The 17,182-nt window shown below is 44.9% G+C and overlaps 1 protein-coding gene across 1 annotated transcript; it reads right to left on the bottom strand.

The window, feature by feature from the left end:
* Positions 1–58: 58 nt before the first annotated feature.
* On the bottom strand, positions 59–16,960 carry LOC120050323 (diamine acetyltransferase 1-like). Its single transcript, XM_038996904.1, has 6 exons — positions 16,723–16,960; positions 5,982–6,033; positions 5,800–5,883; positions 2,255–2,356; positions 2,113–2,153; positions 59–848 (listed from the first exon to the last, which is right to left on the bottom strand). The coding sequence occupies exons 1-6, from the start codon at positions 16,786–16,788 to the stop codon at positions 672–674; spliced, it is 522 nt and encodes a 173-aa protein (XP_038852832.1). The 5' UTR covers positions 16,789–16,960; the 3' UTR covers positions 59–671.
* Between the last annotated feature and the right edge of the window lie 222 nt (positions 16,961–17,182).

Here is a 17,182-nt window from a genome sequence, read left to right as displayed (position 1 = left end):
ACATAATAACCACCAACATAAACACAATCAAACTACAGAGAACAAAAATCACTGTATTATAGAATAGTAAAATATATTGGTCAATAATGAAACAGAGAACGCTAGGAATCCTAAGGTGCGTTGATTAGCAGAACTGAGAGAACACTAGGAATCCTAAGGCGTGTTGATTAACAGAACTGAGAGAACACTAGGAATCCTAAGGTGCGTTGATTAGCAGAACTGAGAGAACACTAGGAATCCTAAGGTGCGTTGATTAGCAGAACTGAGAGAACACTAGGAATCCTAAGGTGCGTTGATTAGCAGAACTGAGAGAACACTAGGAATCCTAAGGTGCGTTGATTAGCAGAACTGAGAGAACACTAGGAATCCTAAGGTGCGTTGATTAGCAGAACTGAGAGAACACTAGGAATCCTAAGGTGCGTTGATTAAAAACTACAACTACTAAAACGATGGCTTCAGATAAAATACATGACCTAAATGATTGACTAGATTGAGAAAGTTGGTGCACACACATGCTTAATGCCCATTTTAATAATAATAATAATAATCTACTGTCAGAGTCACACCCCCCACCGCTGAAGTGAAAGACAGGCAAATAATTAAGTAATTTAAAATAAATTGACCAAGTCTGTCACTCTTGTCCCCATCTTTCTATGTGTCTTGGGGCCAGCTCACTCTTTGGAGCCGGAGGACATCTTGAAGAGGGAGCTCTTGTTGATCTTGAAGAGTCTCCATCCCTCATCCAGAGTGATGTCGGCCGCTCCACGACGCTTGTAGAACTCTATTGACTCCTTGTTGCCCTCGGCGACGACGAAGTGCATGCTGTTGCAGCGAGTCTTGAATGCCATCTGGGGGGAGAGAGGAAGGGAGAGCAGGTGTTAGCACACATAATTCAACCCAAAAGTGTTTGATGGGGTTGAGGTCAGGGCTCTGTGCAGGCCAGTCAAGTTATTCCACACCGATCTTGACAAACCATTTCTGTATGGGTCTCGCTTTGTGCACGGGGGCATTGTCTTGCTTGAACAGGAGAAGGCCTTCCCCAAACTGTTGCCACAAAGTTGGAAGCACAGAATCGTCTAGAATGTCATTGTATGCTGTGTTGTTGATTTCCCTTCACTGGAACTAAGGGGCCTAGCCTGAACCATGAAAAACAGCCCCAGACCCTTATTCCTCCTCCACCAAACTTTACAGTTGGCACTATGCATTGGGGCAGGTAGCGTCCTCCTGGCATCCGCCTAAGCCAAATTTGTCTGTAGGACTGGCAGATGGTGATGTGTGATTCATCACTCCATAGAACACGTTTCCATTGCTCCAGAGTCCAATGACGGCGAGGTTTACACCACTCCAGCTGACGCTTGGCATTGGGCATGGTGATCTTAGGCTTGTGTGCGGCTGCTTGGCCATGGAAACCCATTTCATGAAGCTCCTGACGAACAGATCTTGTGCGGATGTTGCTTCCAGAAGCAGTTTGGAACTCAGTAGTGAATGTTGCAACCGAGGACAGACGATTTCAGCACTCGGCAGTCCAGTTCTGTGAGCTTGTGGCCTACCACTTCGCAGTTGAGCCGTTGTTGCTCCTAGACCTTTCCACATTACAATAACAGCACTTACAGTTGACCAGGGCAGCTCTAGCAGGGTAGAAATTTGACCAACTGACTTGTTGGAAAGGTGGCATCCTATGACTGTGCCACGTTGAAAGTCACACAGCTCTTCAGTAAGGCCATTCTACTGCCAATGTTTGTTTATGGAGATTGCATGGCTGTGTGCTCGATTTTAAACGCCTGTCAGCAACAGGTGTGGCTGAAAAAGCCGAATCAACTAATTTGAAGGGGGTTTCCATATACATTTTTTATATACAGTGTACATCTTCTCTTTTCCCAACGCACATTCATTGATTATTTCAACAGCAATAACCAAACAAAACACACAGAAGAACAGAATCAATGGTATGTACAAAAAAATCATAACTCACTTAAATGGGCTCGATATGGGATTCTGTTTGAGGCATTGACCTACAACAGGATTCTGGCCAGGGCCATGTAACAACTGACTGACAGCTACCATCTAGTTTTTACTATGTTTGTACAGGGTCATAACTCCTAAATTACTCACGTCACTGAGGAGCTTGAGGATCTCTGAGCCAATGCCAATCTCTGGTGGAAGGATGACAGAGAAGGAGAGATTATGGTTACTGGTCAGGTCAGAGAGGAAAGAGAGAGACAGAGTAGGAGAGGAAAATAGTTATTTTGCTTACCCCTGTACTTTTCCATGACAAAGAAGTCTTCCAGGTAAAGCAGCTTGCCAATCCAGGGGTCATAGGTGAAGTAGTACATGGCAAACCCAATCACCACAGGAGCTGGACACAAAATAAACCCACACAAAAACAAGCCAGATGTAATGTAACAGCTCGTACCGGAGTTACCCCTAGACACTAATCTAAGGTCAGTTTAGCATTTTCCCTAAATGGTTAAGGGTGGTTAGGACTTGGAGGGGCAGAGCTGCTCATAAATCTATGGTTAAGATTAACTTGTACTTTCAGCGGTTAACTCAGTCTGGTTGCCAGGGGACTGTGTAAAGAGGAGATGTGTCAGTAGTGTTGTGAGAACTGACGCGTGGAGACGAGCTGTTCTAGCTCAGAGAAGCTTCCAATGGAAGTTGGTTAGCGGGTGTGTGTCATACAAGTGTGTCTGGCCTACATGTGAGTGACATCCACATCCATAACAGGAGTAGGCCTAGACACTATACACACCAGCCTTTCGATCAGAGAGACGTGTGTTTGTGTGTGTGTGTACAGCAACAACATTTCAAACAAGTCACCTAGTTACTTCTTAGAGAATGTGCCAAAGTGTAACTGAAATGTTTGTCTCCTCCCAGACACCCACTTATGTCATTGTGCATCACATCAATATACAGTGCATTCGGAAAGTATTCAGACCCCTTCCCTTTTTCCACATTTTGTTACGTTACAGCCTTATTCTAAAATGTATTAAATAAAACAATTTCCTCAATCTAGACACACAATACCACATAATGACAAAGCAAAACCAGGTTATACATCTTTGCACATTTATATAAATAAATACATATACACACTACCGTTCAAAAGTTTAGGGTCACCTAGAAATGTCCTTGTTTTTGAAAGAAATGCACATTTTTTGTCCATTAAAATAACATCAAATTGATCAGAAATACAGTGTAGACATTGTTAATGTTGTAAATTACTATTGTAGCTGGAAACGGCTGATTTCTAATGGAATATCTACATAGGCGTACAGAGGCCCATCATCAGCAACCATCACTCCGTGTTCCAATGGCACGTTGTGTTAGCTAATCCAAGTTTATAATTTTAAAAGGCTAATTGATCATTAGAAAACCCTTTTACAATTATGTTAGCACAGCTGAAAATTGTTGTGCTGATTAAAGAAGCAATAAAGCTGGCCTTCTTTAGACTAGTTGAGTATCCGGAGCATCAGCATTTGTGGGTTTGAATACAGGTTTAAAATGGCCAGAAACAAAGAACTTTCTTCTGAAACTCGTCAGTCTATTCTTGTTCTGAGAAATTAAGGCTATTCCATGTGAGAAATTGCCAAGAAACTTTGTTATTATGGGGTATTGTGTGCAGATTGGTGAGGAGAAAAAAATGTTTAATCCATTTTAGAATAAGTGGAAAAAGTCAAGGAGTCTGAATTCTTTCCGAATGCACTGTAACTGTTGTAAGGAAAAGGTGTCTCTGTATCGAGTAAAATAGAATCTTTTCTCCAAAAGATTTCTGGGGGAGTGCGCACATGCGGCTATTCTGTGTTGAGCGGTTAACAAAAACAGGTATTCCTATATGCTTAATTTATAATTTTTTATTAAACTTTAGTTGTGATGAAAACATATAGCTCGACGTTTGTATTTTTGATATATTCCAAGGCTGCATGAAGCGACTAATGATGATTTGAAAAAAGTTCCATGAAAAGGCATGAGCTCTGCTTTGTTATTTGTGCAGGCTGCACACATTTCATCAGCCTCTCATTCACAATTTGACAAACACTTGATAATGCCTCGAATTTCCCGGCTGCTTCCACATTCTGTGGCCATAATACCCCCTAAATACATCCATGCCTTTTGCGGCCAGAGGCCATTGTGCCCTTGGGATGAATATTATAATTCCCTTCTCCCGGCTGCGTGCTCCGAAGCACCTCTCACTTACATGGCTCTCTCGGCCTATCACGTGATTGAGTCTTTCTCACAGGCTACAAGTGAAGACAGACACATCAGGGACACAACTGCGTGCGTCCTTATCCAATTCCGAGGCGCACATTGAAGATATAGGAAGAACTTTCCACATTTACTTTTCGTCAGCAAGATGAGTAGGCCTAACGAACAGCAAAAGCACTAGCCTATGTCAATCTACTATCCCCCATAGTACAAACGTTGACCTATTCTGTGCGAGAAATAAATATTCCAAACATAGTCTAGGACAGTTGTGTGATGCAATAGATCCCAAATTAATACAACCACTAGCATCAAAAAACCTTTAAGCAATGAGGCTGACGCAACAGATCAAAACGTTTAGCTTAAAATGTTGATAGCCTAATAGTTTATTTCGTTACATTATAAGTTCAGCAATGTGAGGCAGGAGGCAGTAGGCTATAAGCGCAAATGTTCCATAATTCAGTTCTCAAAAGTGACCGCAAATGCAATTATGCATGTATTGCTTTTATTATAAAGGTGCATTTTTATGGTAAATTCTTCCTCAAGCGCTGCGTATGCCAGTTAGGCTCTACACCAGTTGTAAGGAAGTTATTATTTGGCCACTAGTTGTGGTACAAACCTTATCAAACATATGGGCCAGGCTACATGAGGTGTGCAACTACAGTATGATTTGAAAAAGTTGCAACAAAAAAAAGGGATGCACAGTTTATTGCCTTACTGCACACAAGCTGGGCATCATTCACAAGTGATAGGCTAATAGTGTCACCTATCAGACTGTTCTGGATTTAATTTAGTCTTTACATATACTAAATAATGTATGTGTGAAATTTGTTTTGATTTAGAAAGGTGCATGATAATGGTCCAGTCTCGAAACAGGGACAGGGGGATGCATGTCATCTATGCACTTAAATAAAGAATGGAGGACGCTTTTCCCGTGGTTCATTTTCATGCCAGCCAGGTAAGTTATACTCCTGTTGTACAGAGAAGCAATGCGCTTAATATTAGTAATGTTGAGAAATAAATATAGTAGGCCTAGCCTATAGAAAGCTGATCTTCCTCTTTTCAGTAGAGGCCATCACTCTGTTTTCTCACTTAATTTCATAGCCTATAGAAATGTTGCGCAACATGAGCTCATGGACTCTCATGAAGTGTTTGATTAGATTTTTGATAACATTTGCATTGATGTCAGAGTGGTTAGAGGGACAATAGAGTACTGAGTACCAGGCAGTTAGCAAGTTTGGTAGGCTACTAATGACCTTCAGTAGAATCAAAGCTTTGAGAAGACTGAATACCGTCACATGGAATTTGACTGCCATCATGACTCGTGGCTGCAGGTGTGGCGGTAATACGGTCCCCGTAACAGCCCTAATAACAGGTTTGGTATATGTTTGACATAGGGTCAGTAGCTACATGCCAGGGATCCCCATGGCACAGAAATGTTCTTCTATGCATAGGAGAGGCACTGTTTCAGTCAAGGCCATCTGATGTAGTTTGCTATAATACTTGTCTATGTCACACTCAACATCCGTCCAATCCTCTGAGATGTACAGGTGTGCTCCAGGGGATAGGCGGAATGATTTGATATACATAATCTCTTACCGTTGTTGCTCTGCGGCTCACTGGGGACTTCTGCCACGACACAGCGGTATAATGGATAGTCACCGAATCCGTCCTCGAGCAGATCTGTTTTTACAACGTTAGAAATGCCTTATAAACTCTATGCACTGCAGTCAATCACACGGTGAACGAGACAGAAATGCTTTAGTTTCATTCAGACTCACCTTCCTCAGTCAGTATCACGTGGTCTTCCATTTCTTCATATTTAGCCAGTTCCTGAACAGAAGAAACATTTCAGATTCAAAACCAAGAACAGCGAGTCAATAGGGGAACGTTTATCATTCACTGAGAAAAGTGACGGTCAACGAAGAGAACAGCGTTTAACATAAACACAATCAAAATGGAGGAAACCGGGCTTGTTGCCAACGTAATAAACAAAGGTACAAAACTACAGAGGGAACTGTGATACAGACGGATATCCAGCTGAAATTGTCTGTATTTGTCACCTTCAAGACAGACAAGTTTGCAGAGTTTCTCTGAATGCAGTTAGGATGAGCACATTTAAAATACCCAAATTGTATTTATATCAAAATCTCTATCACCCCTCAGATACTATAGTCTTACTTCTGATGTATCGTGTCTTTAGGATAGCAATGTTCCAAGTTTAACCCAGAATCCAACACCTTCAAACACCAAGTTAGGTAAGTCTAACTTCAAAATAGGCCAGAGAATCACTGTCAATCGTGAATGATAATTATTCAGGTTTTACCAGTGAAATATTCAAACTGCGTCTGCATGCCAATCATTTGGTCTCAATCAGCTTAATTGGAATATGCATTTAGATTTTCTTGAATTGCTGTTTCATGAGCAAATTAGAGGAGATGGTGTTAAACGATAGTTACCAGAGTGTAACTCCAGTTCTATGAGTGGAGCTCCGCCCCATAGGGGAGCTCTGCTCCTAGTGGTTTACCCCGCTGCCTAGGCAGCGAATAGCCTGAGAGAAAATTATGCACACACCTGCAGCCAATAGGAGTACAGGTGTCCCTATATAAGGGGACGCTTCCCCTCAATCAGCCTCCCGAAAAAAAAATATTCAGCGAGACTGGGGGTCGGCAGGGCTTTAAGCCCTTTGGGGCTCCGCTCCACTCGTAAAACTGGAGTTACACTCCGGTAACTATCGTTCTACATCGTGGAGCACCGCCCCATAGGGGAGCTCTGCTCCTAGTGGTTTAAGGCGGAGCGAAACGCTCCCAAAATGTACTCCCTGCCGAGCCAAACACTTTCTACTTGAGAAAAGGTCAGCTCAGCAATGGCTGCGACCAAATCCCACAGTACTGTAATTTACTGTGAACCACACTCAATTACAATGTACTGTGTTCTTGATCTAATCTGCTCACTCAGTCTAAAGGCAAAGCCAATGACTAGTGAGCAGATCATAGAATATGAGTCACACTAACTGTACCACAGATAGATAAACTCAACTCTATTGATATTCAGATTGGTCTAATAGTACTGTAATATCAATTACAGAACTATATCCCTAATCCCTCCGCCCAACACAGTCATAGACTGGTGGGCAAGATATAACACATAACTCAACTGTGCCATTCAGCCAGGAGTCATGTCCTGCAGTCCTTCTAATAAAGGAAAAAACGGACCTGATGGAAACCCTGTCCATTAATTCTGTGTTTTTCCGCCTTAATGCTAGCCTTCACGTCAGCAAAGCTGAGTACAGGCTGAACCAATTTAGAAGACATGCTCACTGCTTTCTCAGTGTAACCTACCACACTCAATCCATAGGCAGAGCCAATGATTCGTGGGCAGATGATAGAATTTAGGCCAACTATTCTGACTCAGCAGATAGATGATGCCTCAATATTCCCTCAACTTTAGTGACCGGTCTAATAGTCAAGTAACACTAGGTTACAGTACTATTTCCCAGTGTAACAGTATAACTTTAGTCCGTTCCCTCGCCCCGACCCGGGCGCGAACCAGGGACCCTCTGCACACATCAACAACAGTCACCCACGAAGCATCTTTAACCCATCGCTCCACAAAAGCCCCGGCTCTTGCAGAGCAAGGGGAACCACTACTTCAAGGTCTCAGAGCAAGTGACGTCACCGATTGAAAGGCTATTAGCGAGCACCACCGCTAACTAGCTAGCCATTTCACATCCGTTACACCAGCATAATGACACACTGGTGGCAGTCTAGTATTGACAGTGTCAAACAAAGGTCATGTTACACGTGTCTCTCTCTCTTCTGTCAAAAAAGAGCGGACCTAATGGGAACACAGCCCATTAGTCCTGCAACCTTTCTTAACTCAAGTTCTGCCCTCAACTACGCTGAGTACAGAACGAGCTAGAGAGTTAGACGACATGTCCAACAGGTAGAATCGGATAAAAGGAGACGGTGACGACCACGACGCCGCTGCACAAATACCCTCTACCCCAATTCCTCTGAAAAGTGCCATAGACGCCGCTACTCCACGAGGCATTGGACGCCCTGCCGCCTCATAAGCCGTCTCAATGCCTTCTCAAAGCCAATGAGACAGCCTCTGTTTTGAGAGTGGTCTACCCAGTGCATTAGCACCGTGACACACAAACAATTGAGGTGATGACCTAATCATCGCCGTGCGCTGCACGTAGCACACCAAGGTGCACACTGGGCACAGGCGATGAAGTCTCTCCTCTCTCCGCTCCGCATGAGGAAGGGGGAAGAAAGCCCATAGCTCAACAGTCTGCGACCTGTATGAGCTCTTAATAACCTTCGGCGTAAATGCCGGGATAGGACGTAACACCGCTCTGCTCAAGTCGCCATCTATGGCAAGGCAGTCGGGTCTCGTCGAAAGAGCACACAAATCACTGACACGCTTGGCTGTAGTCAAGGCAAGCAACAGTGCCGTCTTCAGAGACAACATCTTGAGGGGAATTTGATTCAATGGTTCGAACGGCGTCTCACAGAGCGCCTCGAGTACCAAAGTTAAATCCCACTGTGGTAGCGTGGCTCTAGCCACTGGCCTAAGCCACCGCGTCCCCAATAGAAACCGTTTCACTAAAGGGTGACTGAAAACAGTGTCTCTGCCAAACCCCTCATGACAAGCTGAAATCGCTGCCGCGAACACCTTAATGGTGGCGGGTGAGTGCTGCTTGTCAAACATGAACTGTAGGAAAGAGAGCACACTCTCAACCTGACAGCACACGGGGTCTACATTCTCTGTGACGCACCCTTGTGAAAACATGTTCCATCTACTGGCATAAGTCCTGTATGTGGAACTGGCACGTGAGCCCTATATGGTTCTGATTACCAAATCAGATAACCCACAGCGCTCTAACCTGTCCCTCTCAGGAGCCAGACCTTCAGTGGCTGGCTATCAATATGATTGACAGCCCTCCTGTTTTCACACGTGCTAGCAGTGGGAGAATGCAGGACAGCGGTGGAAATGCGTACAGTAGAACCTCTGGCCACTAGTGCGCAAAAGCGTCTATCCCTAGTGGTGGTTCGTCCTGGGCTCGTAGAGAAAACCATAGGGGACATTGCGCGTTCACACGTGACGCGAACAGGTCCACCTCGGCTCTCCCGAACCGTTCCCATATTTGGAGAACAACATCGGGGTGCAGTCGCCACTCGTCGTCTCGGGGACCCCCTCGAGACATGAGGTCTGCTCCGATATTCTGACAGCCTGGAATGTGTGCTGCTGTCAACGAGCGAAGGTGCTCCTCGTGAGCCCACAGCCACAATTCCTCCGCCAACCGGTGGAGTGCAGGAGACCTGACTCCCCCTTGGCGATTTATATAGGCTACTGTCGTTCTGTTTTTCTGACCAGACCAGCACGTCGTGTCCCCGTAGGGTGGACATGAAGCGGGTCAGAACCAGTAGAACCGTTTCCAATTCCAGGAGGTTTATGTGACATCCCGTGCCATTACGCACGGGTCTCTCCAATAGTTCAGATCCGCTCTGAGTGAGAGGGGAACTGTCAACAACCGACAACGGTGCTCACTGAGTCCAGTCGTAGTTGAGCAAACCATCGCTGTGTTTTGCGCATATGCAAAAGTCCCAGCGGAACCACGGAGTGGGCAGACGACATGAGACCCAAAAGTGTCATGACGGAATGCGCCGTCACCATGTGATTCGGATAAAACTTTCTCAGGGCTAACAACAAGGCAGCCCGTCGAGGATCCGAAATTCGTGCCCTCATTGTCAGTGTCTAGCTGTAATCCCAGATAGACAATCTGCTGACTGGGCCAAGGCGCACTCTTTTTCCAATTCACAGCGAACCCCAGATGCGTGAGGTGAATCACTGTCTGTGTCGTGTGTGATCGCCAGCTCTGCTGACGGGGCCAAAACCAGTAGGTCGTCTAGGTAGGCTAACCCTTCGAACACACCGACTGCGTCATTGCATCACTGCTGCATAACATTTTGCGCAGCTAGGCAACTATACTGATGCAGGTACCTTTTGCAAATGGTCGCATGCGGTTGGACACATGGAGGAGAGAATCATTTTCGCAGTATCCTCAAAACCGTGTCTTTTTGACACAACTGCTGACAGCTACAGGGACATAAACACAAAAAATGCTGTTTGGAGACAAGTGTCCACAATAGTAGGATTGCCAGGTCAGTTTAGTAGTGAGCTTGTGCTAGATGTGGCTAGTTAGCGTTAGCTAGCTAGCTAACCTAGCTTGCTAACCTAGCCAATGAGGTGTGTGTGAAAGAAATAGTCATACCACCTTCCTCAACGTTTGTCTCATTGTTGAAAGAGCCTACTCTGCCTATCTTGACTATTTATTATTGCATTTCGCTCCAAAACTGCATTTTGGAGGGAAATTATATTATAGGCTCTCACAATTAATTTGAGGATGTCATCGAATAAATAATATACTTGGCAAATAAATAAATAAAAAATGTAAAGAAATTATGCAATCAAACTGTTTTTATGTAATCCCAAATTTTTACTGAATGTGTGCAAAAAAAAAATCTACATTCATATTTTGCTACTTTCTGTCAAGTCCACTCATACAATTTGATGCATACGTTCGATTTATCGAACGTATGCACCACACAGAACGCACTGCAACTGCCTCTGCAACGCAATGCTGCAAGGCAAATGCAGCGTTCCATTGGAAATGAATGTACTTCTGGTGTATCGAAACGCAATGACGCAGTCGGTGTGTTCGAAGCGTAATAGCCTTATCCCTTGACGGCGCAACGGCTCCAATGCTGCCTCCACACATTTGGAAAACGTGCGAGGTGCCAGGGCGTACCCGAATGACATTCTCGCATACTCGTACACCACCCCTTGAAAGGCGAAACGCAGAAACTTCCTGTGACGCGGAAGTACTGGCACATGAAAGTATGATCCTTTAGATCTAGATCGTGAGCATTCGGAAAAGCGGTTTGGCTACGCTCTCGACGAGAGTGCGTAAATCCAATATCGGCCTCATTCCCCCCGTCATTTTTGGCACTAGGAAATAGGGCGAATATATGACTGCTACCTGTATTACTCTATGGCCCAAGCCGCCGCTGTCTCCCAACACTGAAGTGGTGGGACAGCCCAAGGTGGGCCCCCTACGAACGGGGGAGGGAACACTAACGCGTTCTGAGAGAATCGGGGGCGCCGACACTTCGGTTATACATGTAACCTTGTGGTTCCAGCCCTCCGTGAACTCAGCACGGGTCTGCGCTACACTAATTGAGGCGCCAGCCGTCTCCCAATAGCGATTGCTTCATCGGCCCACTATGGGGCTGTGTACGCAGGCTGCTCTTAAAACCTCTATCTACTTCACTCCTCAGAGTGTGTAGTGTTGGGTTTTTATGAGGTATAGCATGACGGCTCATTACGAGCGTCCGTCTTGCTTTCCTCTTGTCATTCTCACTCACAACGTCCCTCTGTGTGTGCTCAACTCCGCAATGGGCTGGCTGCACACAGAGTGGTGAGAGAGAGATAGAAGGAATCTGAGCGATCTCAGTTTTGTTAAGGAAAAGAGGTTATCTTGTGACAAAGTCAAATGGAACACATTCTTTATTAAACACAGACACAACTCCTCCATCCCTTTGCAGGGGTGGGGGATGAACAGTGGGCGCCCTCACATGAAGTGCAGCGCTGTCTCCCGTCCTCTCCCCCTCGTCCCGTCATGGCAGTCGTCTTTTCTGACTGCCTCTCGGCTGTCAGGGTTTCACCGCCGCCTTCTCTGGTGCTGCCGGAGGGGCTGGGCCCACTCTCGGTACTCCAGGTGCAGCTGCTCGACGTGCTCTCCGTCTGGCCGTAGACCCTGGTCTACTGGAAACGGTGGAGCGATGGGGATCTTTCGTAGCTGTTTTAGATCCTCCTGCCAAAGGCAGGTGTCTAGCCAGCTGCTTTGTCTCCTCCTCAAGCTTCCCAAAACGCGCCGTCGCATCTGTGACCGCGGCTCCAAAGAGACCGCTGTCAGAGATGGGGGCGTTCAATAGGGCGGCTTTGTCGGTCTCCTTCATAGCCGTCAAAGACAGCCAGAGGTGTCGTTCCAGTACCACCGAAGTGGCCATGGATCTCCTCGCACATACAGCCGATGCCTGTGTGAGATGGAGAATGGCGCCGGAAATCTTCGACGCTTCCTCCATCTCCTCTCTACCCGTGGTGAGACGGGATAGAGAGGCTGCCAAGAGGGCAATATTATTCGCTGCTGCTACAGCCTGTGTACTTAGAACAAAGGACTTCCCAGCCAGCCAGCTGTGCTGTGGTCCTTAGTCGTCGGTAATGTGGGTCTCTTGGCCGACAGCCAAGAGCTCGAACCTGGCACCAGGTACGCCGCTAGTGCGGTTCTCCGTCCACTTTAGTGAATGGGATATACGCCTTCACCGGTGCTCTGGCCGTCAAAGGCGTTTCCCATGCACCCTCCACATATTTGGCGAGCGAGGGCATGGTCTGTGCCAAAAGTACCGCTGCCCGTCTTGGTCTGTAATAGGGGCCACCACCAATCAAATCCACTTCCGAAACGGAGGGAAAGGGGGCCAGCCTGCTCGCAGCCCGCTCAATGAGCCCTGTAAAATCAGAGCGCAGAGAGGCCACTGCGTAGGAGGGGGCTGCTGAAAATTCAGAGCCCATTTCCTCCTCGCATAAGGATGAGAAAATCCCCTCTCTCGCCAGGAAGGGGGGGGGGGGGGGGGGGGTTCAGCCTCGGTCGGTACGGTCGTTAGACTGGATTCTTTCGGAGAAAAACCCAGACACTACCCAACATCCTCATCCTCTCTAGAGGCGCCGTCATCATATGACGCCATCGCGTCCTCTAGAGGGGAAATCCTCACTGAAAAATGCCCATCGCTGTTTCCTCTCCTTTAAAGAAAGGAGTGAACAGCTAGGGCATTCCGGAGGATCTGTGAGGCCGCCCCTAGCGTGCTTTGAACCTAAGCACACAAAACATAGTTCGTGCGGGTCCAAAGCCATCATAGTGAAGCAGCGACACTGAGCTCTTAAAAGAGCTTTTGGGGGTAGAAAAGGCGTGCTCATTGAAGGCCGACGTCAACAACAGGATATCGATGACGGGTTCGTCCTGAGATTTCTTCTCTTCTAGGCTTCTTCAGTCCAGTCCTGTCACTGAAAATAATGGGAGGCTGATTGAGGGGAAGCGTCCTCTTATATAGGGACACCTGTACTCCTATTGGCTGCAGGTGTGTGCATAATTTTCTCTCAGGCTATTCGCTGCCTAGGCAGCGGGGTAAACCACTAGGAGCAGAGCTCGCCTATGGAGCGGAGCTCCACGATGTAGAACTACACAGAAAAAAATTATAAAACGTGTTGGTCCCATGATTCATGAGATTAAATAAAAGATCCCAGAAATGTTTCATACGCACAAAAAGCTAATAACAAAAATATATGGAAATTTCTGCTCAACCCAAAATTATAACCAACTAATTGCAGCATTACCGCAAAAATGGAAGAGGCAAGTGGCAGGGGGAGAAAGTAAGGAATTTGTCTGTCGGCCCTGCATTAAAGACCAAAATTGAAAAAAAAAACTGTGATAAATAAAACTGGTATACTTTTTTATTTAAGGACTCAAATTGACAGCTGTGCCATATAGATTGCAAAATAGTTGGTAAGAGATTTTTGATATACTGATTCCATGGCACACGGTTTATGAACTGATACACAAAATGACGCTGGATTCAAAACATCGTTTTTCAATGTACAGTTGAAGTCGGAAGTTTACATACACTTTGGTTGGAGTTATTAAAACTTGTTTTTCAACCACTCCACAAATTTCTTGTTAACGAACTATAGTTTTAGCAAGTCGGTTAGGACATCTACTTTGTGTATGACACAAGTCATTTTTCCAACAATTGTTTACAGACAGATTATTTCACTTATAATTCACTGTATCACAATTCCAGTGGGTCAGAAGTTTACATACACTAAGTTGACTGTGCCTTTAAACAGCTTGGAAAATTCCGGAAAATTCCAGAAAATGATGTCATGGATTTAGAAGCTTCTGATAGGCTAATTGACATCATTTGAATCAATTGGAGGTGTACCTGTGGATGCATTTCAAGGCCTACCTTCAAACTCAGTGCCTCTTTGCTTGACATCATGGGAAAATCAAAAGAAATCAGTCAAGACCTCAGAAAAATAATTGTAGACCTCCACAAGTCTGGTTCATCCTTGGGAGCAATTTCCAAACGCCTGAAGGGACCACGTTCATCTGTACAAACAATAGTACGCAAGTATAAACACCATGGGACCACGCAGCCGTCATTACCGCTCAGGAAGGAGACGCGTTCTGTCTCCTGGAGATGAACGTACTTTGGTGCGAAAAGTGCAAATCAATTCCAGAACAACAGCAAAGGACCTTTGTGAAGATGCTGGAGGAAACAGGTACAAAAGTATCTATATCCACAGTAAAACAAGTCCTATATCGACATAACCTGAAAGGCCGCTCAGCAAGGAAGAAGCCACTGCTCCAAAACCGCCATAAAAAAGCCAGACTACGGTTTACAACTGCACATGGGGACAAAGATCATACTTTTTGGAGAAATGTCCTCTGGTCTGATGAAACAAAAATAGAACTGTTTGGCCGTAATGACCATCGTTATGTTTGGAGGAAAAAGGGGGAGGCTTGCAAGCCACAGAACACCATCCCAACTGTGAAGCACGGGGGTGGCAGCATCATGTGCGGGTGCTTTGCTGCAGGAGGGACTGGTGCACTTCACAAAATAGATGGCAAGAACCTGACTCAGTTACACCAGCTCTGTCAGGAGGAATGGGCCAAAATTCACCCAACTTCTTGTGGGAAGCTTGTGGAAGGCTAACCAAAACGTTTGACCCAAGTTCAACAATTTAAAGGCAATGCTACCAAAATTCTTGCAACCAATATAATGTTATGTACTGTATATGGAGGACACAACATTTCAAAATGTTATTATGGTTCACTGGATGCCCTTTTCTTAAATTACAAAAGGGAAAATAAAACAAATATGGGTTGTATTTACAATGGTGTTTGTTCGTCACTGGTTTCCCCTTTGTGGCAACAGGTCAATAAATCCTCCCAATAGTTATGGGAGTTTATCAAAATGTGAGTTGTTAAAAAAAAAATGGTGGGTGTAATCTGAGGAAAATATATCTCTAATATGGTCATACATTTGGCAGGAGGTTAGGAAGCAGCAAACATACCTGCATCCCACTGCTGGCTTGCTTCTGAAGCTATGCAGGGTTGGTCCTGCCTGGATGGGAGACCAGATGCTGCTGGAAGTGGAGCCAGTAGGAGGCACCCTTTCCTCTGGTCTAAAAAAATATCCCAATGCCCCAGGGCAGTGATTGGGGACATTGCCCTGTGTAGGGTGCCGTCTTTCGGTTAGGACTTTAAACAGGTATCCTGACTCTCATGGCACTTATTGTAAGAGTAGGGGTGTTAACCCTGGTGTCCTGGCTAAATTCCCAATACCATCATGGTCACCTAATCATCCCCAGCATACAATTGGCTCATTCCTCTCCCCTGTAACTATTCCCCAGGTCGTTGCTGTAAATGAGAATGTGTTCTCAGTCAACTCATGTGTGTGCACATAGCCTGTCTTCTCTTGCGCCAGGTATAGCCTCTCTCAATAGCAAGGCTCTGCTCCCTGAGTCTGTCCATAAAGAGATATTAACTCTCACACACACACACAGCCAATGACGTGTGCCTCACCATGCAATAGTTACTTCAAATGCATCTTCTCATTATACATTTCAACACCTGTTGAAAAAAGGATTTCTCCCTTTCTCTGGACTGTATTGCAGCCGATTGCTTCCCCACCACCACAGAAAGCACTGAGCTAGACTGAAACACCTGCATTTTGGAGCTGCCTTACTCAAGAAAACAAAAAAAGAGACCATGTTTGTATGCAGCTTTATTAACTCAATGATGTAATATTTTTTTATATATATTTTTTTACATTGTTTGCAAACTGATGTGTGACATATTAATGCCAAAATAACATGCAAAACAGGCAAGTCCCCCCCACCAATATATATATATATATATATTAGGGTTTTTTGCTAAGAATGTGGGGCTCAAAACAGATGGGGCTCTGACCTGAATGACGGGTCGCCAGTGCTGATTCTTGAAGAACAAAAACCTCATGAGCTTTAAGTTCAACAACGGTACCCCATCACAACCCACGAATTTGAGAGCGCTTTTGCTCCGTACATTATATTCCAAAAATAATTGCCCACTTATAATAACATTACGGTAGGTACATGCATGTCAAACGTAAACAAGGAAGTACAATTTGAAGCGCTGTCAATTATCCCTTTACTCTTGGCCAGATTTGCTTCATCTGTCCCCCCTTTTTCATAGTTGTATTTTGCTATTTAACTAGCTAACTAACTTCTCAAGTGTCTTTAGATAGCAAATCAACGATACCTCAGCGACAGTATTTCCGTGTGTATTGTTGGACTGGAGAAGAGTGAAACCAGTCAATTTTCTAGCTAAGCAAGCAGTGATTTTAGTTTACGGCTTACCTTTATCAGTCGCAGTATGTCAGGCACATCTTTGGATTCAGCTTTCCGTATTTTAAAATTTTCCATTTTCTTATTTTATATTAATAAGAGCTAAACAATCGACTTAAAATGTAGCTAGTTATCTAGCTAGCTGACGTTAGCTACCTTGCTTGTTCTATTCAAACCAAGTCCTTCTAAGCTAAAAGTTCGCTAGATATATCGAAGGACATTGTTGAGAGGGTAGTGAGATTGGAGATGCCTTTTTATCCTATTGATGTGTGTGCAATGCCACGCGCATGTTTTTTTTTACTGTCATAAATGCATCAGAGGTTTCATTAGCGTGTCTGTTTTACTGTCATAAATGCATCAGAGGTTTCACTAGCCATAAAGACATCAAGATAGTTAACACATTCATAATTTAGGGTTACAATAAAACAGATGTCACATTTCTGGTTAGTCCATAGTTAGTTAGTTTCCTTTT

Source organism: Salvelinus namaycush, chromosome 7 (assembly GCF_016432855.1).
Source record: "Salvelinus namaycush isolate Seneca chromosome 7, SaNama_1.0, whole genome shotgun sequence".
Lineage (NCBI taxonomy): Eukaryota > Metazoa > Chordata > Actinopteri > Salmoniformes > Salmonidae > Salvelinus > Salvelinus namaycush.
Note: the sequence above shows the minus strand (reverse complement) of the source record. Positions and strands in the feature narration are given on the sequence as shown.